This window comes from Scyliorhinus canicula, chromosome 25, assembly GCF_902713615.1.
Source record: "Scyliorhinus canicula chromosome 25, sScyCan1.1, whole genome shotgun sequence".
Classification (NCBI taxonomy): Eukaryota; Metazoa; Chordata; class Chondrichthyes; order Carcharhiniformes; family Scyliorhinidae; genus Scyliorhinus; species Scyliorhinus canicula.
In genome coordinates, this window is record NC_052170.1 from 10314454 (window position 1) to 10338219 (window position 23766).

At 51.9% G+C, this 23766-nt stretch overlaps 1 protein-coding gene across 5 annotated transcripts in view; it reads left to right on the forward strand.

Moving 5' to 3' along the window:
* nfixb (nuclear factor I/Xb) overlaps nucleotides 1-23766 on the forward strand; it is a 417830-nt gene that overhangs the window by 282509 nt on the left and 111555 nt on the right. For all 5 annotated transcript variants that reach the window (XM_038784617.1, XM_038784615.1, XM_038784616.1 and 2 more), the window contains one exon: nucleotides 10046-10108. In XM_038784617.1, the coding sequence (XP_038640545.1) occupies nucleotides 10046-10108 (63 nt within the window). The remainder of the gene's footprint in view (nucleotides 1-10045; nucleotides 10109-23766) is intronic.

Genomic DNA, 23766 nt, shown 5'->3' on the forward strand with positions numbered 1-23766 from the left:
GATACCAGGGTCCTGTTTCCAAGAAGGACGGGGAAGGTATGATTGGTATTGATCTCTCCTCTAACAGCATTGAAACCGATGATCCCGTTGCTGTTTGTAGGAGCTTGCTGTGTAAGCATTGGCTGCTGCTTCCAGTTTAATAACAGCTACTGAAGTGTTTCCTTGGCCCTGGTTGGGACACCCTGAGGTTGTGGAAAGTGCTACCTCAATGCAAGTCTGTCTTACTTGTTTCTGTATTTACGTTTGAGTGTGTGCGCGATCAAGGGAATGAGAGTGTGTGTGAGTGAGTGTGTGTTGTGAGTGAGAGTATGTGTGGGTGTATGTGAGTGTGTGGGTGGGTGAGTGAGTGTGTGTGTGAGTGCGTGTGAGAGGATGTTTGAGTGAGTAAGTGTGTGGATGTGGCGGTGTGTGAGTGTGTGTGCGTGTGTGTGTGTGTGAGTGTGAGTGTGTGTGTGTGAGGTGTGTGAGTGTGTGTGTGTGTGAGGTGTGTGTGAGGTGTGTGAGTGTGTGTGTGTGTGAGGTGTGTGAGTGTGTGTGTGTGAGTGTGTGTGGTGTGAGGTGTGTGAGTGTGTGTGTGAGGTGTGTGAGGTGTGTGAGGTGTGTGTGTGTGTGAGTGTGTGTGTGTGTGAGGTGTGTGGTGTGTGTGTGTGTGAGGTGTGTGAGTGTGTGTGTGAGGTGTGTGTGTGTGTGAGTGTGTGTGTGTGAGGTGTGTGTGTGTGTGAGGTGTGTGTGTGTGAGTGCGTGTGTGTGGGTTTTTAAGTGGGTGAGTGAGTGAGGGTATTTGAGTAAGTGTGTGGATGTGTGGGAGTGTGTTTGTGAATGTGTGCGTGAGGGTATTTGAGTGGGTGTGTGAATGTGAGTGTGTGTGAGGGTATTTGAGTGGGTGAGTGAGTGTGAATGTGAGTGTGTGTGAGGGTATTTGAGTGGGTGAGTGAGTGTGAATGTGAGTGTGTGTGAGGGTATTTGAGTGGGTGAGTAGGAGCATGTGTGTGTGAGGGTATTTGAGTGGGTGAGTGAGTGTGAATGTGAGTGTGTGTGAGGGTATTTGAGTCGAAGAGTGAGTGTGAATGTGTGAGTGTGTGTGAGGGTATTTGATTGGGTGTGTGAATGTGAGTGTGTGTGAGGGTATTTGAGTGGGTGACTGAGTGTGAATGTGAGTGTGTGTGAGGGTATTTGAGTGGGTGAGTGAGTGTGAATGTGAGTGTGTGTGAGGGCATTTGAGTGGGTGTGTGAATGTGAGTGTGTGAGGGTATTTGAGTGGGTGACTGAGTGTGAATGTGTGAGTGTGTGTGAGGGTATTTGAGTGGGTGAGTGAGTGTGAATGTGAGTGTGTGTGAGGGCATTTGAGTGGGTGTGTGAATGTGAGTGTGTGAGGGTATTTGAGTGGGTGACTGAGTGTGAATGTGTGAGTGTGTGTGAGGGTATTTGAGTGGGTGAGTGAGTGTGAATGTGAGTGTGTGTGAGGGTATTTGAGGTGGTGCGTGAGTGTGTGTGAGGGTATTTGAGTGGGTGCGTGAGTGTGAATGTGAGTGTGTGAGGGTATTTGAGTGGGTGTGTGAATGTGAGTGTGTGTGAGGGTATTTGAGTGGGTGAGTGAGTGTGAATGTGAGTGTGTGTGAGGGCATTTGAGTGGGTGTGTGAATGTGAGTGTGTGAGGGTATTTGAGTGGGTGACTGAGTGTGAATGTGTGAGTGTGTGTGAGGGTATTTGAGTGGGTGAGTGAGTGTGAATGTGAGTGTGTGTGAGGGTATTTGAGGTGGTGCGTGAGTGTGTGTGAGGGTATTTGAGTGGGTGAGTGAGTGTGAATGTGAGTGTGTGAGGGTATTTGAGTGGGTGTGTGAATGTGAGTGTGTGAGGGTATTTGAGTGGGTGCGTGAGTGTGAATGTGTGAGTGTGTGTGAGGGTATTTGAGTGGGTGAGTGAGTGTGAATGTGAGTGTGTGAGGGTATTTGGGTGGGTGAGTGAGTGCGAATGTGTGAGTGTGTGTGAGGGTATTTGAGTGGGTGTGTGAATGTGAGTGTGTGAGGGTATTTGAGTGGGTGCGTGAGTGTGAATGTGTGAGTGTGTGTGAGGGTATTTGAGTGGGTGAGTGAGTGTGAATGTGAGTGTGTGTGAGGGTATTTGGGTGGGTGAGTGAGTGCGAATGTGAGTGTGTGTGAGGGTATTTGAGTGGGTGAGTGAGTGTGAATGTGTGAGTGTGGGTGAGGGTATTTGAGTGTCTGTGTATGTTTGTATAATAATAATTTTTATTGTCACAAGTTGGTTTACATTAACACTGCAATGAAGTTACTGTGAAAAGTATGAGTGCGAGTGTGTGTGTGTTGTGAGTGTATGTGTGTGAGTGAGTGTATGAGTGAGTCTGCGCATGTGTCACGAGTGTGCATGTGAGTGAGTGTGAGTGAATGAGTGGATGAGTGTGAGTGTGTGAGCGTCAGTGAGGGTGTGTCAGTAGGTTTTATTGAGTGCGAGTGAGTGTGTGAATGCGTGAGTGTGTGAGTTAGTGTGAGTGAGTGAGTGAGCATCAGTGAGGGTGTGTGTGTGTGTGAGGGTGTGTGTGAGTGAGTGTGTGATTGAGTGAGTGTGCGCATGTGTCACGATTGTGCATGTGAATGAGTGAATGAGTGAGTGAGTGGGTGAGTGAGTGTGTGTGAGCATCAGTGAGTGTGTGAGTGAGTGTGAGAGTGAGTGAGAGTGAGTGAGTGTGTGAGTGAATGAGTGAGTGAGTGTGAGTGAGTGAGTGAGTGAGTGAATGAGTGTGTGTGAAGTGAGTGTGTAGTGAATGAGTGTGAGTGAGTGTGTGTGAGTGAGTATGTGAGTGAGTGTGTGAGTGAGTGAGTCTGGGTGAGTGTGTGAGTGAGTGTGAATGAGTGAGTGAGTTTGGGTGAATGTGAGGGTGAGTGAGTGTGTTTGTGAGAGAATGAGTGGGAGTGAATGAGTGAGTGAGTGTTTGTGTGTCTGTGAGTGTGTGAGTGAGAGTGAGTGAATATGTGAGTGAGTGTGAGTGAGTGTGTGTTGTGAATGAGTGTGTGTGAAGTGAGTGTGTGAGTGACTGAGTGTGTGAGTGAGTGAGTCTGGGTGAGTGTGTGAGTGAGTCTGGGTGAGTGTGTGTGAGTGAGTGAGTCTGGGTGAATGTGAGTGTGTGAGGGTGAGTGAGTGTGTTTGTGTGAGAATGAGTGGAGTGAATGAGTGAGTGAGTGTCTGTGTGTCTGTGAGTGTGTGAGTGAGAGTGAGTGAATATGTGAGTGGGTGAGTGAGTGAGTTAAGTGTGTGTGAGTGAGTGTGAGTGATTGGGTGAGAGTGTGTGAGTGAGTGTGATTGAGTGTGAGTGAGAGTGAATGAGTGTGAATGAGTGTGAGTGAGTGTGAATGAGTATCTGGGCCTTCCAACAAGTTGGGAGCTGAAGGAAAGGAAAATAGTTGCATTTATATTGCATCTTCCATTGCCTCGGAACATTCCAAAGGCCCCATAGCCAATGAAATACCTTTGAATGCAGTATCTGTTGTAATGTAGGAAACGTCCTTAGCCATGGATGGTGCATCCCTCTCTTTTCTCAATGATATATAGTTTTTGTTACGAGTTCTGAAAAAACTCCTTAAATGTCTGCCACTGCCTCGCTACTGCCTTACATTTTAACTCTGTTGTCGCAACCTTGTAAGCCTTTATTTAAGTTTAAGACACTAGTTTCAGACGCAGATTTCTCACCCTCAAACGGAATGCGAAATTCTCTCATGTTATCAACGCTCTTACCACGATCATCCTTTACTACGAGGTAATTGATTAATCCTGCTTCATTACACATTACCAGCTCTAAAGTAGCCTTTTCCCTGTTTGGTTCCAGAACGTATTGTTCTTAGAAACTGCCCTAAATATCCTCTCTGATCTCATTCCCCAGACAAGCGTTGCCAATTTGTTTCATCCAGCCTCTGAGGATTAAAATCACCCACGATTTTCGCAGTGCCTTTCTGACAATTCAGCCTCCATTATTTCTTGATCTATACTCTGTCCTGCAGTGTAGCTACTGTCAGGGAGCCTGTAAACCACAGCCACTAAAGACCTCTTATCTGATTCTACGCAGCCCTAATGGATTCTACCTTTCGATCCTCTGAACCAAGATCATTTCTCACTACTGTCCCAATCTTATCCTTGATTAGCAGAGCTTCTCCACCTCCTTTTCCGTTCTTTCTGTCCTTCTGAAACGGCAAACACCCCTAAATATTCCGGTTCCAGCCTTGGTCACTTTGCAACCATGTCTCTGTAATGACGATCATATCATACCCATTTACTTCTATTTGAGCGATCCATTCATCCACCTTGCTATGACGTCGTGTGCGTTCAGATATAGAGCTTTCCGTTCTTCTGTGCTTGTGCACTCTGTTCCTTTCTATCACAGGCTGATTTCCGTTACCCACATCGCTACCCTGCACTATTATCTTGTCCTTTGGCTCTAACTTTCCAAATCTTCCCACATTTGAACTCTCCCCCATCATTTAGTGTAAAGCTCTCTCTACAGCCCCAGTCGTACGATTCACCACAACGCGGTTCCCAGGCGGCTTCACCTCAATGCTGTCTCAAAGGTACAGCTCCCTCTTTCCTAAGTATTAATGCCCACCTAGTAAAACCCATTCCTCCCACGCCAGTCTTTCAGGCACTCGTCCAACCCTCTGCCAACTTGCTGCCGGCTCAGGTAGAAAGCCGGAAATTATTTCCCTTGTGGTTCTGCTTTTTAATTCGGTCGCTGATTAGGGTCACTTTTGAAGGACTGCGGCACCTCTGACAGTACGGCACTTCCTCTGTGCAACACTCGGAGCGCCGGGTTAAACTTTGCATCCGGATGCCTGGGCCAGGACTTGGAACTATCGACCTCCTCCTGACTCAAAGACAAGAACGTAACGCTCAGAGCCGCGACAGATAAGAGGGTTCTAGCCCTGAAAGGGGGACATTGAAAAGCACATTTTCCTCCCCCACGCCCATCGTTAATTCGGGAACATCTGCAAATTCTTCTCCCGTCAATGCGCCCCTCCCACTTCTACATAAAACGCAGCCTTTTCAGTTAAAACGGCAGGCACAAACTGTGGGCCCCGCTGGGACAGAGCAGGCAAAAAAACGACGACAGAGGCGCATTTTTGAAAATACTTTCCGAGAGTCTGTCAGGAAAAAATGTGCTGCAGAAAGCTTGTGCAGATTTCTTTCTTCCACTGTCGGCTTGTAATGATTGAGTTCAGTTCTGTGTCAGATTACCCACTTTGGGACTGACTATTATATAACCCGATATAGGTGATGACATGGGAATTACAGAAAGCTTAGGTCAGGCGTGATCTAAATGACTAAGCTGATCCGAGATAAGCGATGTTGAAACGCAGAACGGTGCTGTTTTTCTCATCAGTGGTTGGTGTCTGCTTGCGGATCGTCCCGACTATCAGCGGGCGCATTCCTCTCGGGGCCTTTTTCTTTTCGTGCCGCCTCCCGCCCAGCTCTCCGCACCCCCCCCCCCCCCCCCCCCCCAACCCAATCCCTCCCACGCTACCGTCAGCCCAGCTGGGGGCTCTTTGTGTGTCAGGCTTTGCAAAGCCTGGCTGACAGGCCCACGATGCAGGCCGAAGCCTCCACCGCGGGTAGCTCCCGCTCTCCTGAACAGCCGATTCCTCCTCGTTGGGATCGGCCATCGGTAATCCTCTTCCTTCGGGCAGCACGGTGGTTAGCGCTGCTGCCTCACGGCGCTGAGGACCCGGGTTCGAATCCCGGCCCTGGGTCACTGTCCGTGTGGAGTTTGCACGTTCTCCCCCGTGTCTGCGTGGGTTTCGCCCCCACAACCCAAAAAATTTAATTGGGTACTCTAATTTAAAAAAAAAACGAAACTTCTTCCTTTCCCCCCTCGGCTGACGGTTGTCACAGGGTCTTTTTAACTCTAGTTTTCTGACTCCTGCCTGGGTGTGTAACTCCACAACATCCATCAACTCCGAACAAACCCGGTCCGTGGGACCTATGGTCACGTTGGTGTTCCGTGGTGGCGGTCGAGGGAGTGCAGGTGCTGTGCGAAGGCTGCAGCCGTGGCCGTTCAGCCCCTCCCCTCTCAGTCTCTTGCGCGCACACCTTCCCAAAACTCTCAGCCCGGTGCGGAGGGGGAGGGGAGGGAGGAGGGCCTTCTCATGGGCCTGTTCCTGGGCCTAGCCAAGCTGGCCATTTAATACGTCAAGGCGCTCGCCCGTCCCGGCTGTCTGCCCCTCTTCCGCAATTATGTTCGCTGCCGGTTGTCCCTCGAAAGGGAGCGTGTGTTGTCTGCCGGCACAATCGATGCCCTCGAGCCCGGTGGGCACCGCCGGGGCTGGCTTCTTTTACCAACTCCCCCCTTCAATCACATTTTGCTTTGATGTTTTAAGTCTCCCTGGGTGCAGTATCCCTTCGAGGAACCCCATCTCAATTTATCCTCAATTTGTTGATTTGGTTAACCAAACAAAGCACCTTCCCAAACCCCTGGGTGACAAACCAACCTGACCTTGCCTGCGGCCTCCCTTTGCTGCAGTGCGACCACAGTTATATGACGTGGAGCCAATTTTACTCGGCTCGCCAAAATTCTTATCCTTATTTTTAAATCTCTTCACGGCCCCAGCACTTCCCTACCTCTGTAACCTCCGGGATCTCTGCGCTCCTCCATTGCTGAACCCCTGTGCGCCCCCAACCCCCCCCCCCCCCCCCCCCGGTTTTCATCGCTCCATCACTGTCAGCCATGGTGGGACTTGAACCCACGCCCCCAGTGTTTGTCCTTCTGGATTATTCGCCCAGTGACATTACCGCTCTGGCAGCCAGGCCCCTGTGCTCGTTGTATGATCACAGCCTTGACAACCAGAGCCTTAGCTTTGACAAAGCAGGTCGTGCCTTGTGGGCAGCTCGGTAGCACAAGTGGTTAGCACTGTGGTTTCACAGCGCCAGGGTACCACGGTCGATTCCCCGCTGGGTCACTGTCTGTGCGGAGTCTGCACGCTCCCCCCGTGTCTGCGTGGGTTTCCTCCGGGTGCTCCGGTTTCCTCCCACGGTCCAAAAACGCTAAATTGCCCAAAAAAGGTTAGGAGGAGTTATGGGTCACGGGGATAGGGTGGAATTGAGGGCTTAAGTGGGTTGGTGTAGACTCGATGGGCCGAACGGCCTCCTTCTGCACTGTATGTTCTACGTCCTACAGAGAGAAGAGAGACTGCTCACTTCACATCAGCTTCATATGGCAATGTCGATGGGGGTTCCCACTATCACATTAGAGAATCTCTTACGTCTTTCATTGACGGCTGAGCATGCTGGGTAGCCAGGGTGGACCTGTTGACATCAGGGCTGAACTCTAACCCCTGGCCACGTCACACCCAGGCCTCCCCCCCCCCCCCCCCCCCCCCCCACCCCGCAGCTCACTGGGCATGTGAGAGTGGATCACTATGACATCCTGTAAACAGACAAAGCAATGCAAACCAAACTTAAAAGTGGGAATTATCACTGAGGGAAAAGGGAAAATGAAAAATGGGGCCCTTTTGTTCACTGTCTAAAACCAACAACATCTGCAATAAGTCAAACCAACAGACACATTAATCAGTGTCTCTCTTTTTTTTTAACATTCCTCGGGGAATGTCTCCAAACTGCCCGAGCTCCCCATTGCACACACAACTCCGACTGCTTGTCGAATGATAGCGCACAATAGCGGTCACACCCTGAGCAGTATATTGCACATTTTGTTAACACGCAAGCGCATGTTTTGACTTACAACGCAAATCATGCAGATACTAGAGCCAAGATCAAAAGACTGGCTGGGTCGATCCTACAGAGCATCTGGGGAAAACTCTCTATTCTGCAATATTTAAAACTAATAGCCCCCAGCTGACCTCCAGTGGCATTGCTCATGTTTTGTTGGAGCAAAGTTTTGGCTATCAGAGAATCGTAGGATCCCTGCAGTGCACAAGGAGGCCATTCGGCCCATCGAGTGTGCACCAACCCTTCGAAAGAGCACTCTACTCACGTCCACTCCCCCGTCTCCCCTGCCCACTCCGCCCTATCCCCGTAACCTAACCTGGGGATTTAGCGCGGCCAATCCACCTAACCTGCACATCTTTGGACTGTGGGAGGAAACCGGAGCACCCGGAGGAAACCCAAGCAGACATGGGGAGAACGTGCAAGCTCCACCCAGACTGTGACCCAAGGTCGGAATTGAACCCGGGTCCCTGGAGGTGTGAGGCAGCAGTGCTAACCAATGTGCCACCGTGCTCCGCCTGTCAACCTGCCTCCTGCTTTAGTATTGCCTGTGGAAAGCAGCCACAGTAAGATAATAGTAACTGGTTACAAATTCAAGAGGTCAGTCAGAGGGCAATTGCTATGAATTCAAGAGGTCAGTCAGAGAGTAATCGCGACTGTGTCAGTTGTAAACTCCAGGCTGTAACTTTTGACTCTGTTCCACTGCTATCCCCATTACCCCTCGCCCTGTGCACGCTAACCTACACTGCCCCCCCTCCCCCCCCCAGGTCAAGCCTGATGCTAGAATTATCATCCTTATTTTCAAAACCCTTCCATGTTCCTCGTTTCCACTCGCCCAATGAAACCTCAGCAATTCTCCGGGATTTCTGCGCACCTCCAAGTTGCTCCACCATTGGTGGCTTCGCCTTCAGTGACCTTGGCCCCAACCTCCGGAATTCCCCTGCCCCTTAACCCCCCCTCGCCACTTGACTTCTCTCTCTTTCCCCCTTCCAGGCAACTCTTCAAAACCTATATCTTTGATCACTTTGGTCGCTTGATCTAACATCTCCTTATGCTTCATGCTGGTTTCATGAAGCACCTTGGGGATTATTCTTTATGTTAAAGGTGCCACATAGAGTTAAGTTGTTGTGTCAGACTGATCTCTTGAAAGGTGACACATTGACACCAGACGAGCATTGACAGAGATGGGTTTCCACATAAGACACTGAAACCGCAGCATGGACCTATAGGTCCAAAATGCCTCGTTTTTCTTTGTTTGCCGTGTGGTGTAACCACTGTTGACGTTCAATACACGTCGCTGGCCTGCTGATGAGCGTTACCGCCTGGTTCTGGGGTTTCAGCTCAGCGCTTCATCCCGTAGGATTGACCCGCCATCCTCCCGCCTTGACGCCTCTTCCTGCAATTCCCGTTCTTATCTCCTGGCCTGCAGGCCGACGTTCGAACTCAACGCAGGTTAATATTTCTCCAGGAGCAACTGTAAAAACACAGCCAGGGCCACCAGCGCTTTGTGCCCACCCATAACGCTATCCTCCAGTGGCAGAAAGGAGCAAAAAAAAAAACCCAGATAAACAGGAACGGTGGGCCTACAGAAGATCATGTCTGATGATGAGGCCCCAAGAATGGTGGCTCTAGAGATGCCTGAAGTTTAGGCACTGAGGGAGCGATAGAGGTCTATGTTTTATTTAAACCCTTTTAATGGGTTAAGGAGGCATAGGAACAGCTTTCAAAACCAGTTGGTGGATGTCTGGTTGCGAGCGGCATTTAAGGATTAGCTCGGACGTAGTTGCTTTTAGCATTCGATGGACACTGTGACCGGAGGACCACCATCTGGCAGATCAATATTGAATCATGCAGGTTGCAAAGTTGAGTTGGTGTCTTGGAAATTTCATTCAATTGCCCCTGGAGACCAGAAAGTTTTGTTCACAGTTTTCTTTCCTCGGAATTGTTGCTATGGTTACTCATCTCCCTTCGGAGAGTCAGTGTACGGTTCAGGGGAATCAACAGGCTTCACGGGCCAATTGACCTTTTCTCGCTTCACATGTTGTTTGAGTGGATGAATGTTTTTTTTGGGTGGGGGGGGGGGGAAAGATGGACGATGTCTCCCGGCTACTCGTGGGCCCGAGTGATAACATCAGGCGTTGGTGATGACTGCGCAGTCCGCTGTTAGAGAGATCGCCGTTCTCCCCCCCCCCCCCCCCCCCCGCCCTCCCCCGCCGCCCCCTGGCTAGGCCGCACTTGGGCGTTGAGCACCTCAATGTTTGGTTGAACGAAAGGCAAAAGAGAATCTCCCCGTGCTGATCACCCATCTCTTTTTATCTCACAGACTCAGGACAATCTGAAAGCTCGAACCAGCAAGGAGACGCAGATGTCAAACCACCACCCAATGGTAAAGATCGCCGTTTTCAAACTGCTCGGACTGAGGCGCTAGTGGAGGGGGTGGGGAGGGGGGGTGGGGGGGGGGGGGGGGGAGGGGTGGTGGTGGGGGGGGGGGGGGAGTGGGGGGGCACATCAGGCAGATAGAAATCACTGTACCCGGGGAACCTCAGATGTGGGATCCAGTGTTCCAAAGGGCATCTCTTTGCCTGGGCACCTCGAGACGGCAGCAGCGCCCCCGTGGCGCCAGCTGCCGTATTGTAAGCACACAACCTTCTCGATCCTTTGAACGCCGTGGTGCAAATCCACACGAAAAGGCGGCGCTTCTCGATATCGTCGTGTTCCTTGCCGTCGCGACAGCAACAGGCAGGAATAGCACCCATTCAGACCGTTCCGCACAATCTCTAGACCCTGTGCGTCGCCATGCCAACTTCTGGGAGAGACAGAAAGTCAGATTAAAAACACGGTCCAGTTTTGGCGGGGGGGGGGGGGGAGGGGGGGGAGTGGGGGGGGGGGGGGGGGGGGAAGATCTTGGAAATGCCCCTCTGAGCCTCAACCTTTAGGTGTGTCGCAACTAATCCAGGGGACCACTCTGTCCTGATCAGCACCTATTTCCTGTACAAAGGTGATCTGTACCCCAGTCTAATACGGGCCCAGTTCTGGCTTGAAGGAATTTGATGAATCAGCCTTTACCTCACGAGTCAGCAGCCCAGTTCCAGAACTCCATTATTCTTCCGACATCTAATCTAGACCTGGCCTTGTTCAACGCGACACTGTGACCCCTGGTCCTCGCTAACCTACTCGGTCGGAGTAGGCTGTCGACTTAACCCCGAGCTATTGCCTCCCTCATTTTGTCGACCTCAATCAGTCCACTCCTTCTTTGAAGTGTTGCGCCCCTCGCTCGCTTGGCCAATCTTGATTGGTGAGATGCTTCAAAGTGGGAATTCACCTCATGACTTTCCTCTGGTCCCAGCCCAAGACTTTCCTTTGGTTACCGATCAAGCCATCCAAGTTTCCCTCCACTCCACAGCCAGGCATACACTTAACATTAGTGTCAGACAGAAAGTACACAATGATTTCGAAGGGCTTCAGAGAGTCATTTCAACTCCCACGCCAATTGGGGCACATTGTGTGGGTGCATTCACTCCGAGATTTAGATAACCCCGCAGCAAATAAATGGGGACGTAATTGGGGCACGAGCAATGTAGGAAAGAGTAGCCTATTTTCAGATTTTCCTTTTCTCACTTTCGACAACCCCACTTGACAAAGAACAATCGGAGCGAGAAAGCGCGCCTTAACCCATTCAGCATGCTTGGTCCTTTGGGTTCCGGTATCACTAAATTGGCTCTGGTGTAATGAGGAAGGCCGAAGACTCAAGGAAACCTTGATCGTGGCTGAAGATCTGTTTCCCGTAGAGTTGTTTTGCTGATTATCGGTTGGACAAAGTCTTATCCTCCGGCCTTCACTTTCTGCTTAGTCTATACTCTCTCCAATTTCCTCTACGTATTCAGGACCTGCTTACGGGTCGGGTGGATTTCAGAAATGCCACAAAGGCAAAAAGGTGAAGGGTATCTCACGGTGATCCGGCCAACGTTCCTCCCTCAAACCACATTCCCCGAAACCATCTTAACAACTCGCCCATTTCTTTAATGCAGAGGGGTGTAGATAGTTTAAGTGAGTGGGCAAGGGTCTGGCAGATGGAGTTCAATGTTGATCATCCATTTTTGTTGGATTAACAGCAAAATGGACTATTATTTAAATGGTAAAAAAAACTGCATGCTGCTGCGCAGAGGGACCTGGGTGTCCTTGTGCATGAATCACAAAAAGTTGGTTTGCAGGTGCAGCAGGTAATTAAAATGGCAAATGGAATTTCGTCCTTCATTGCTGGAGGGATGGAGTTTAAAAGCAGGGAGGTTATATTGCTGCTGTACAGGGTGCTGGTGAGGCCACAGCTGTATATAGGGCGCGATTCTCTGACCCCCCCGCGATGGGCCGAAGTCACGCCGCTGTCAAGCTTCTCCTGCCAGCGTGGATCAAAGCACCTATCTTACCGGCGGGAGCAGACGGCGCGGGCAGGCTCCGGGGTCCTGGGAGGGGGGCACGGGGTGATCTGGCCCCGGGGGGTGTCCCCATGGTGACCTGACCCGCGATCTGGGCCCACCGATCGGCAGGCAGGCCTGTGCCGTGGGGGCACTCTTTTCCTTCCGCCTTCGCCATGGTCTTCACCATGGTGGTGGTGGAAGTGACTCCCCTGCGCATGCGCGGGGATGACGTCAGCAGCCGCTGACGCTCCGACGCGTGTGCGGGCGTCCGCCGGCTGCCGAAGTCCCTTCAGCCCCTCCTGGTGTGGCGCCAAAGGCCTTCCACGCAAGCCGGCGGAGCACGAACCACTCCAACGCGGGCCTAGCCCCTCAATGTTAGGGCTTGGCCCCTAAAGATGCGGAGACTTCCGCACCTTTGGGACGGTCCGACGCCGGAGTGGTTCACGCCACTCCAACACGCCGGGACCCCCCGCCCTGCCGGGTAGGGGAGAATCCCGGCCATAGTTTTGGTCTCCTTTGGAAAGGATGTACTGTCACTGGAGGGGGGACAGTGGAGATTCATTACATTGATTCCAGAGTTGAGAGGATTGGCTCATGAGGAGAGACTGAATAGACTGGGACTATACTCATTGCAATTTAGAAGAATGAGGGGGTATCTTATCGAAACATAAAATTATGAAGGGAATAGATAGGATAGAAGCAGAGAGGATGGGCGAGATTCTCTGCCGGCGTGATTCTCCGTTATGCCGGCAGCCCGGGAGTTTCCCGAAGGCGTGGGGCTGCCCCACAATGGGGAAACCCCATTGACTGGCCGGCGTGACGGAGACTCCCGCCGGCTGGTCGGGGCAGAAATGTGGCGCGGCGGGCGGAGAAACCCGCCCATTGTTCCCACTGGCCGGTGAAACTAGAACTCGGGGGCATGTCCTCAAAATAAGGGGGAGCAGATTTAGGATTGAGTTGAGGAGGAACTTCTTCAATCAAAGAGTTGTGAATCTGTGGACTTCCCTGCCCAGCGAAGCAGTTGAGGCGACCTCGTTGGATGTTTTACGGCAGAGATAGATAGATTTTTGAACGGTAAAGGAATTAAGGGTTATGGCGAGTGGGCGGGTAAATGGAGCTGAGTCCACATGATCTTATTGAATGGTGGAGCGGGCTCGAGAGGCCAGGTGGCCGACTCCTGCTCCTAATGCTTATGTTCTTGATGTTTTGCGGAATGCTGTTGTTGGAGGCCGATTGCCTCATCTGCCTGCAGTCCCTGCATTTCCGTCAGTCAATGTGGGGGGGGGGGGCTATTTTGAGATCATCCAACACAAGAAGGTTCTGCCCGAATGTACGTGGTTCGTACTTTAGTTGTAGCCTCAGGTTTATCATCTTGCTTATGCCAGAAGGGATAGGTTGGGGGGGAGTGGCGTCGAGGTAGAAAGATCAGCCACGACCTCCCATGGCACAAGGGCTCTAAACCAAGGCACAGAGGTTGCAAGTGTTCTGAGCAATGCTACCAGTATTCTCCCGTGGACCTCATGTAGGACAGATCAGGTGAGGACAGCAGATTTCGCCCAAGGCTAATTGGCACCAATCTGGAAAGTGTTTTCCGATGTTTTGGTAAGATTTGCGTTCCTTTTGAGGATTGGGGGGGGGGGGGGTGAGTTACACGGGCTGACACCAGCCGTGAGAAAGGAAAGCGCAGTCCAGGCAAACAGGCAGCACGCTGCGGGGCGGGGAGCTCTGCCGGGAGCTTGCTGTGCGTAAATCAACGGAAACGTGACTTAATGCACTTAATTGGCTGTAAGGTGGTGCAGTTGTGAACGTTTTGACCCCGCATCGCGATGGACGGTAGTTCCCAGTACAGCTCATTTGTCAGTGGCCAACACTCCGAATGCAGAGAGGCTGGAGCTGTTCAGCGCTGCAGCAGATGAGAAGGAGTCCTGGGATCTTTCTGTTCTCCAGAACTGTGTTCCTACACTCTGTATTATTCGGCCCTCTGAGCCTGTAGGAGGGGGAGTAAGGATACGGAATGTTTACACTGGGGTAAAGGAGATTGAGCGCAGCATGACCTGTCTGTTTAAGGGGGGGGGGGGGGATTCTCCCACAACTGGCTGGATGGCCCGAGGCCGGAGCCAAGAGCGGCACGAACCACTCCGGCATCAGGCTGACCGGAAGGTGCGGAACCCTCCGCACTTCCGGGGGCTCGGCCGGCGCCGGAGGGGTTGGCGCTGCGCCAATCGGCGGCGAAGGGGTCGGCGCATGCGCAGGGGGGGTTCTTCTCCGCGCCGGCCATGGCAGAGACCTACAGAGGCCGGCGCGGAAGGAAAGAGTACCCCCACGGCACAGGCCCGCCCGCAGATCGGTGGGCCCCAATCGCTGGCCAGGGCACCCCATGGGGGCACCACCTCGGGGCCAGATCCCCCCCCCCGAGGACTCACCTAGCATACCTACAAGCCAGGTCCTGCCGTGATGGACCATGTCCATTTCACGCCGGCGGGACTGGCCGAAAACGGGCGGCCGCTCAGCCCATCGGGGCCCGGAGAATTGTCGGGGGGGGAGGGGGGTTGGTCCTGCTGCCAAAGGCCCTCGACCGGCGCGGCGTGATCCCCGTCCCCGCCCGAAAACCGGCACCGGAGAATTCGGCAGCCGGCGGCAGGGCGGGATTCACGCCGCCCCCCCCCCGGCGGATGTGGGCATATCGAGACCATTTCAGTTAAATGGTGATGCCGGATGGAATGACAAAATTAGCAATATCGTTGCTCGGGGAGTGGACGTTCAGCGAATGTCAATGCCCAGGGGTCAACACAGTACGCTCCCACTGAGACAACGCTGTGACTGCCAATTCTTGTTTAAAAAAAACACCAGCCAGCCAAATAGGAGAGGAGGGTTGAAGGTTATGTCACTGCAATAGTAACTGGACATGAGTTCGAATCCCACCGTGGCAGCTTCTGAACTGAAGTTAATTTAATTAAAATTTAAATAACTCAGGAATTAGAAACATGATCGCAGTCGGAGTGCCCAAGAAATAGTGTAAAAACCAACCTGATTCATTAATGACCCTCGGGGGAGAAAACCTACTGTCCTTACCCGGTCCGGTTTGTGCGTGACTCCAGGTCCACGGTAATTAATGCAGTTGTGGTTGCCCTCGCGAAATGACCCAGCAACCCACTCTGTTGGATTCAAGATGGCGGCTTGCCACCACCCTCTCACGGGCACTAAGGGATGGGCAGCAATTGTTGCTCTTGTCAGTCACGTCCCCGTCCGGCGAGTGAACAAATAAAAAATAAATCCTTTTCAGTTCACAATCGGTCCCATTGTTGTCCAAGTCATGGAACGTTTGTCCTCGAAATGCCTGTGGGTCAGGACTGAATGCTGCTCATTCGATTGTTTGACCCTGATGTCCTGGATTTGGGCCGAGTAAGGCCTAGTCGATATTAATAGCCTGCCGGGCTGAGGAAATTGTTCCTCGTGGACGACCTTTGACTGTCAATATAGTTCATGCCAATGGGTCATCTACGGTGTTCTGGGACACGTTCCTGAAGGCCACTGGGGGTCACTTTTCACCTCCGACCTGCCCCATCGCCGCACTTCCATCAACGATCACCTAAAACATCAACTCCAACCTATTGGAGCGGCACGGTGGTTAGCACTGCTGCCTCACAGCACCAGGGGCCCGGGTTCAATTCCGGCCTCGGGTGACTGTGTGGAGTTTTCACGTTCTCCCCATGTGTGCGTGGGTTTCCTCCGGGTGCTCCGGTTTCCTCCCACAGTCCAAAGATGTGCAGGTTAGGAGGGATTGGTCACGCTAAATTGTCCTTTAGTTTTTTTTTTGTTTTGTTCAAGGGATGAGGGCATTGCAGGCTGTACCAGCACGTATTCCTTGAGGGGCAGTTCAGAGTTAACCACATTCGCTGTGGGGTCTGGAGCCACGTGTAGGCCAGACCGGGTAAGGGTGGCAGATTTCCTTTCCCGAAAGGACATTAGTGAACCAGATGGGTTTTTAGGACAATCGATAATGGTCATCTTCAGACTTCTTAAATTCCCGATTTTTATTTAATTCAAATTTCACCATCTGCAGTGGCGGGATTTGAACCCAGTTCCCCGAGTACTCTGGGTCTCTGGAATACGCACCCAGTGACAATACCGCTATGCCACCGCCTCCCCGAAGGTTAGGTGGGGTTACAGGGATAGGTCGGGGGAGCGGGCTGAGGCAGGATGCCCTTTTGGAGGGTCGGTGTAGAATCGATGGGCCGAATGGCCTTCTTCTGCACTTTGTGCGGGTCTACGATTCTATTAGAAGACACTCTAATCCAAATGACTCGTCAGACCGCCGATGTTCCCAGTCTTTTTTTTGTAACTAAAAACTAAAAGTGTTGAAAGAAATTGAAAAATAAAACTCAGTCACAGGACTGTACGTGGCGACACCATCATTTCCAGTAAGCGGCAATAACAAAATAGCACCAGGAGGAGGCCATTCAGCCCTTCGAGCCTGCTTCGCCATTTAATAAAATCATGGCTGACACTTACCCACTTTCCCGCCTTATCTCTGTAACCCTTCATTCCCCCACTGATTAAAAACCTATCGAGAGGACGTGATTGGAATAATTATCTCATCAGCCACTCACGGAGATCCCCTGCTGGGAATGACTGGGATTAATCTGACACCTTGCTTCTGTTTGCTGCAGTTCATGGCGATTCTTTCTAACAAATAGACCGTGTAAATAAACTTTGTTGACTTTGCTGTACAATCTGGCGATAAGTCCTGCCCTACCTGCAACACATAAGCTGATGCAGTCGGCTCTATGAAGGCATGATTGAGGCCGAGTTGACAAAACAACGGTAGTATCGCTGTCGACAGCCGTACCTGCGTTTCCGACACTGGCTACATCTTAATCGGCCCGATACACAACATGACTCCCGGAAGTATCCTGGACCCAAATTGCCCGTGACGCTTCTCAAAGACCAGGAATCAATGGGCGATCCAATCCTGATGGTGCTTAGTGCCGTGTGGCATCCTAGCCCTTTCATCTTATAATCCTCTTTGTCATGGACTCGACCATCGACTAGGCAGGTTCGCAAATCCTTCAGAGGGAACAAATTTGGGCGAATAGTGGACTTCTCGGCCACGCCGATTAATCCGAAAGCTTTCCAAACTGCTTCACCTTGCAAAAATCCCAACTCATTTACTCCATATCCCTTTGTTCTTCTTTTCAATTTCCTTTTTTGCCGACCTCTTCCAAATGCAAGGCCTGTACAAAATGTCGACTCTTCCAATAATTAAAAAAAGAACAGAGCACCCAATTCTTTTCTTCCCAATTCAGGAGCAGTTTAGCCTGGCCAATCCACCGAGCCTGCTCATCTTTTTGGGTTGTGGGGGAGAGACCCACGCAGACACGGGGAGAATGTGCAAACTCCACACGGACAGCGACCCAGAGCCGGGATCGAACCTGGGACATCGGCGCCGTGAGGCCGGCCTTCATATTATTGCCCACCGGATCGCTTGGCTTCAGCCTCACCATATAGGCTTCGCCTCCCTGCCATCAACAAAGATCTCTCCCCTTTCCTGTCCTCTCTGATCATAGAATCATGCGCGGAGAGAGGCCACTCGGCCCATCCTGCCGCTGCCTGCAACAACCTCGTTGTAGCGAAAGAAAAACATTCCTCAACGCATTTGCCCCCCTGGGTTATTTTTTGTCAATCATCTCAAACCTGCACCAGAAGAAGTGGTTTCTCCCCATAAAAAAAGCTCCTGATAATTTATAGCATGTCCACTAAGTCCCCCACCCCCCTCCCCCCACTCCCCACCCTTAGTCCTTCCTTTCTCAAAAGCGTTGAATTCCAGCTTCTCGAGTCTCCAAAGACATCGCAGGGTCGGCTTGAAGAATTGCAAACAGGGGTGCGGAGGGAAGAGGGTTAAACAAGGCTGAACGGCGATGTCTTCGTCGTTAGCGCGAGGGGAGTAAAACATTTTTTTTGGAAAGGTTTGTGACTGAAGTATTGTCCCACTTAACCGGGGTCAACAAAGGCCTGTACAAAGGGACTCGAGACTGCCAACTAATTCTTATCTGTTTTATCTAAATGAGCTTTTAAATGGAGGTTGCCCAGAACAACAGCCAAGCACTTTAGTGTGATGTGCAATCTTGGGCCTCAAGAACACAAATTCAAACGTCCTAATGGGCCACTTGCCCTCTTGTGGTGCTTTGATGTGTAGCGTGGGGGCAATTGCAGGTTTCGGAGAGGCAGTGAGTGTGACTCGACTTTGGGATTGACACACCGCTCGCTATCAGTGACAACTCGCAAACAACAGCGATTTGCACTTCTGTAGCGTCCGCGATGTTCTAAGGCACCCTTAGGTGCTCCAGGGGGCTGTAGTCGAATAGGTTGCTGGCATTCACCCACCGAGGGAGGTATTTGAAGAAGCCAGCAAAGGATTGGCCGGGGAGTGATAGACGTTAAGGATGGAGGAAAGAGCAATGGAGAGGTTTAAAGAGGGAATTACAAAGACACACGGTTACTTAATCTAATCTTCAGAAGGTAGATTTAGCACTGACAAACACTCAAGATGCTTATTATCCTGTGGGCTGCCAGCCAGTAAGTCAATTCCTGACCTCGCCATCCTGGACACGATGCATTTTAATTATTACCCGTGATTTCTCTTTTCATTGTTTCACAAAACTATTGTTTTCCATTTCACCTCTCATTTTAATTTGGCTTTCTTGCACTCTCTCTCTCTCTCTCTCTGTGCCCTGCCCTCCCTTCTGTACGGCGTTCCCTTCTGGGTGAGGGCCATCTCCACAGGGCGACTAGTCAGCACTCGGTTAACGCGGCAGTTTTTCTTGGCGCCCAAGTCCAGGCATCCTGCGCCGGTCAACTGTTTGGCCGTTGAGTCGGGTTTGCCAGCCCTCCGGGATTGGTCGGGAAGTCTCCAGGGACCAATGGCCAATCATCCGGCCTCCGCTGCGAGTGACGAGGGGGGTGGGGGGGGGGGGGGGAATAATCAGAGGGGCATCCCCCCCCCCACCAAAAAATTTGTGGCCTTAAAAAAAAATGTTCCTCGCAAGACTTTTGTTTAGTCGGCATGAGAATGGCGGGTGTGAGGATGGGACGACACAGTTATTTGTCCCCCTTTCCGATTGGCTACTCAGCTTCCGATTGGCTCAGGAAGGAGGGACGTCGGAAGGATAGACATGCCATAGAGTAGTTACAGCACAGAAGGTGGCTATCTAACCCACGCCTGTGCACTGCGCAGCAATCCACTCAGTCACTCCTCCCCCACTCCATCCCGATGACCCGGCAATATTTCCCTCAAGTCCCTATCCAATTTGATCACCTCGTGTCCACCAACCTCACAGTGAGTGGATCCCGGGTCATTACCATTTGTTGCTGGAAACGTCTGTCCATACATTTTCTTCCTCCCCCCCCCCCCCCCCCCCCCCCCCCAGTGTATCTTCTGTCCCAGTTCTTCAATCTGTGCCTCCTCAGGCCTTGACCCATCAACTAATGGAATCATCTTATCTTCAGCTGCCTTGGCCGAACCTGTCATAATCTTGTGCACCCCTATCAAACGTCCCCTCGGTCACCCTTGCTCCGAGCTCACCGTCGTCCCTGTGAGCTGCCTCGGTAAATCTCCTCTGCACCTTCGCACTCTTCCCAAAGTGGTGGAGGCCCCCCCCCCCCCCCCCGCCCCCCCATGAGGGCGGAATCGGACCCGGGTCCCCGGCACTGTGAGGTAGCAGTGCTAACCACTGAAGCCATCGTGCCGCCCTCGATGGGCCGAATGGCCTCCTTCCGTGCCGTAAAGACTCCAGGACATTTGCGTCGCACTCAATCGTAGAATTCGATGACCCAAATGAAAGGGCCGCTTCCCCATTGGCGGGCGTCAGCGTGTTGCACAGGGGGAGCCTGACCACTCTGGGCTTACCGCGAAAGACCCCATCGTGTTACTTGAAGAAGAGCAGGGGGGGGTGGGGTGGGGGGTCCTCCCCAGTTTCCAAACCAATATTTATCCATCAGCCGGCCCCCAGTGCAGGTCAGCCGGCCCTTTGGTCTGTTGGTGTTTGTGGGAGCTGGCTGTGCGTAAATTGGGCTGCCTACATTTGGGACATCACAACGACCGCTGCACGTGCGGAAGTAGACATTGGCTGTGAAGCGGCTTTGGGATGTTAAAGGGTTGTGAAAGGCGCTAGGTAAATGCAAGCCTTTTTTTTTTGTTTCTTTAATGGTATCAGTCAGCTGAACGTACCTGTGGCTACCAGAATGGTGACCGCTTCTTCTCGGGACTCAGCTATAAGAAAAGGCCGAGAGAAAAGTTGGACTCATTAGCATATTGGCTAAAAATTGGTCCCTAAAATAATAAGCGGAGGATGAAAGAAAGGACTGGAACAATGGGGCAACAACAGGAAGCCGGTCTGTATGAGCCAAAAGCCACTTTTATGATGGATGCTTATGAGACTCGGCTTCACAGTGGCTGAACTAAAGGAGATTGTTTCCCTCTTAAAGAGATTGTGTCGATAACCCCCCCCCCCCCTCCCCCCCCCATCTTGCTGCACACGGCCCATAGCTCCCGCATCTTACAGCACTTAAGGTGCATCTCCAGGTACGTTTTAAAAGAGTTTAGGGTCTCTGCCCCCACCACCAACTCGGGCAGCACATTCCGGACTCCCACCACCCCCATATCCCCCTCTGATCCTCCTGCCACTTGGCTTGAATCTATGACCCCTGCCCTTTGAACTTTGCCAAGGCGAAACGGGCTCCTCCCGTCGACTCCACCTCTGCACCTCCTTCATTCTATTTTCCCAAGGTTGGCTTGAGAATCTCCGGGGAGGTCGGCAGGATACTGCAGTGAGAAAATGCAGGAGAAAGATCACAGGGAGCAATAGCAGCAGAAAACATGGAAAAACAAAGCATCACCCATTTGGATCGGGAAGAGTTTGTTTGCCGTCCGATTGGCTGTGGAAAGGCAGGGTGTTGCGACGATGGGCTTGCCAGGTGATCAATGGCAGGAGTGTGGGAGCGGGGCGGGTTTAACGGGCAATGGTCAGGATCAAATTCACCTCGAGCTGGCAACCCTGCCACCCCACGATGTTGCCATTTTGATGGTCTACTAGAGCCTCAGCACTTTGGTCCTCTTTTGCTACTTAGTTCCCAGTCGCAGTGGGCAACCAGACTCTGCCAACGGCCCATTGCAGCCCCTTTCGCCCCAGCCCAGGTGCTGCCCTGATCCTGACGGTCATCCTTAAATGTTCTCCCGATGGTCTTCCTTAAATGCGCTTCACCAGATCCTCCTTGGCCATCCCTACTTCCTCTTCTGCTGCCACTATGGCGAGGCGAGGGTTTTGTCCTGTCATTATCAATGGAAGACGTGACCCCTTTGCTGTTCTCCTTCAATGCCACGCTGGCATAAATTGGGATTGGTATTAATATGGCCATGTAGAGTCATAGCTTCATTGCCACCGATGGCAGTGTTGGATTTGCAGACTGTGTGCAGCCGCTAGAAGGCCCAAGGCTGCGTTGCCGATTCGTTTGCTGACGCCCGATCTCCACATCACCCTCCCTGGAGATGTCCGACATCCCCGGTGCCCCCTTACCCGATGGCGCTGGGAGGGCCTCGTTGCTGTCCGGCCGATGTTGCCTCGTCCTTTTGGTGCACGGACCAACTTTGGCGTCGCTGCTCTCAAGACTGGCGGTCACGTCGTGGAGCGCGCGTGAATCTGCGGCCGGCAAGGCGATGCCGTCGGTGGAATCCGGGTTCGTCAACCGGTGGTGTTGCCAAGGTGTGCCCAGATCTTCGTCTTTCTCATGATGCAGTCAATCACCAAGAGGAACAGGAATAAGGAGAGTATGCAGCCTTTGCATAATTGTGTGGCGGTGTTGAAGAAGTCCGTGGCGCTGGTTATGACGTAGCAGTTGAGTCACAGTATAACACTCTGAAGATGTCACTGTGCTGCTCCGGGATGCAATACTGTCTTGTGACGTACTAGAGTGGCTGCTGATGGGTGACATCAAAAGCCTTCTCGAAATCCAATGACGTTCTTAACGAGTAGCTCCTGATGCCTTAGTCTCTGCCGATGGCGTTCCTGAGTGAAAAATCTGCTCGCACCTCGATCCGCCACCCTGGAAACTGTTCTTCACCAAGTTCACATCTGGCTCTACTTTCAATCTATTGAGGGGCACTGTACTGACGGCCTTGCCAGGAAATGACAGCAGTGTTGCATCCCTTGGTTGTCGCAGTCATGGAATCATAGAATCTTAACAGTGCAGAAGGAGGCCATTCGGTCCATTGAGTCTGCACCAATCCTCCGAAAGAGCACCCTACCTAGGCCCACGCAGACACGGGGAGAACGTGCAGACTCCGCGCAGACAGTGACCCAAGCCGGGAATCGAACCTGGGACCCTGGCACTGTGAAGCCACAGTGCTAATCACTTGTGCTACCGTGCACCTGAAGCTGAGAGGGGAGCAGCACCCACATACTCACAAGGGCCATTTGCAACGGAGAATCTAAAGGACCAAGGGCCAGTCGAACAGTGTCCGGCCAGACCCTTCAACAGGTTTGAAGCACCACCAAGGCCGAGCAACGTCGAGACATCTTCAACAGAAGGATTGAGGAGAATGGAGATGGAGGAGGACATTGGATGGAGGAGAGGAACCAACGATGAACAATGAATTGCTGACCCAACGTCGAAGTTGATTGATGGAAGAAAGCTGGCGAAGATCAAGAGGGACCAGGGAAAGAATATCGAGCAAAGACCAGAAGGCGACGAGGAGTACAGAAGACTGGATAAAGCCGTGAAGAGGAGCTGAAGAGGAGACAAAGAAGGACGGATGGAGTGAAGAGACAGAGAGTCACAAATCGTGAGAGCCCCCAAGACACTGCGCAGGATCGTCCAATCCTTTCAGTTCTTTCATGGGTGACGTCACTGGCCAGACATGCATTTATTGCCCTTGAGAAGATGGTGGTGAGATATCTCCGTGAACTGTTAAAGTCCATGTGGGGGTGCAGCTATTCCCACAGTGCTGTTGAGGGTGCTGGAAGCAACGCCACAGTACCAATCGAGGGCAAAGAGGTGGGTGGGAGTGGGGAGAGCAGAAGGCAGCGTGGACGGAAAACCTCCGGTGGGGACCTGAACGAGCCCACCCCCAGCTGCAGGTTTGGGTCCGAGGACAGCACCCGCGGCAGTGGAACGTGAACCCGAGTGAAAGTCCCCGATCAGGGCCCAAAGAGCCCAGCGAGAGCCTCTCTCATTGGCGACCGTGATCTCCCCGGGGCAGTGCGTGATACAGGGACAACCCAAACGACTTCATTATCCCATCCATCAGCACTCTGACCCTGAAACAATGTAGAATGAATGGGGGACAGGTTGGGTCAAGGGCACTTTGCCCTCAAGACTTAAAATAAAGTATAATCAATGGGAAGATATTTGTTATAGAAAAATAAAAGGGTAAATGGGTAAGGCGGGATGAAAGTAAGTAATTATTTACGTTGCATTCAATAGGTTTTAAAAAAAAATAAATAAGTACCACTTTTTAAATGGATTGAAAGAAGAATAAAAGCATAAAGTCTGGTGTTCACAGTGTGTGTCTAAACTTGGGAATATTAATCTTTTCATTGTTCTTATATCTGATAAGCTCGAGCCTGCGTAAAAT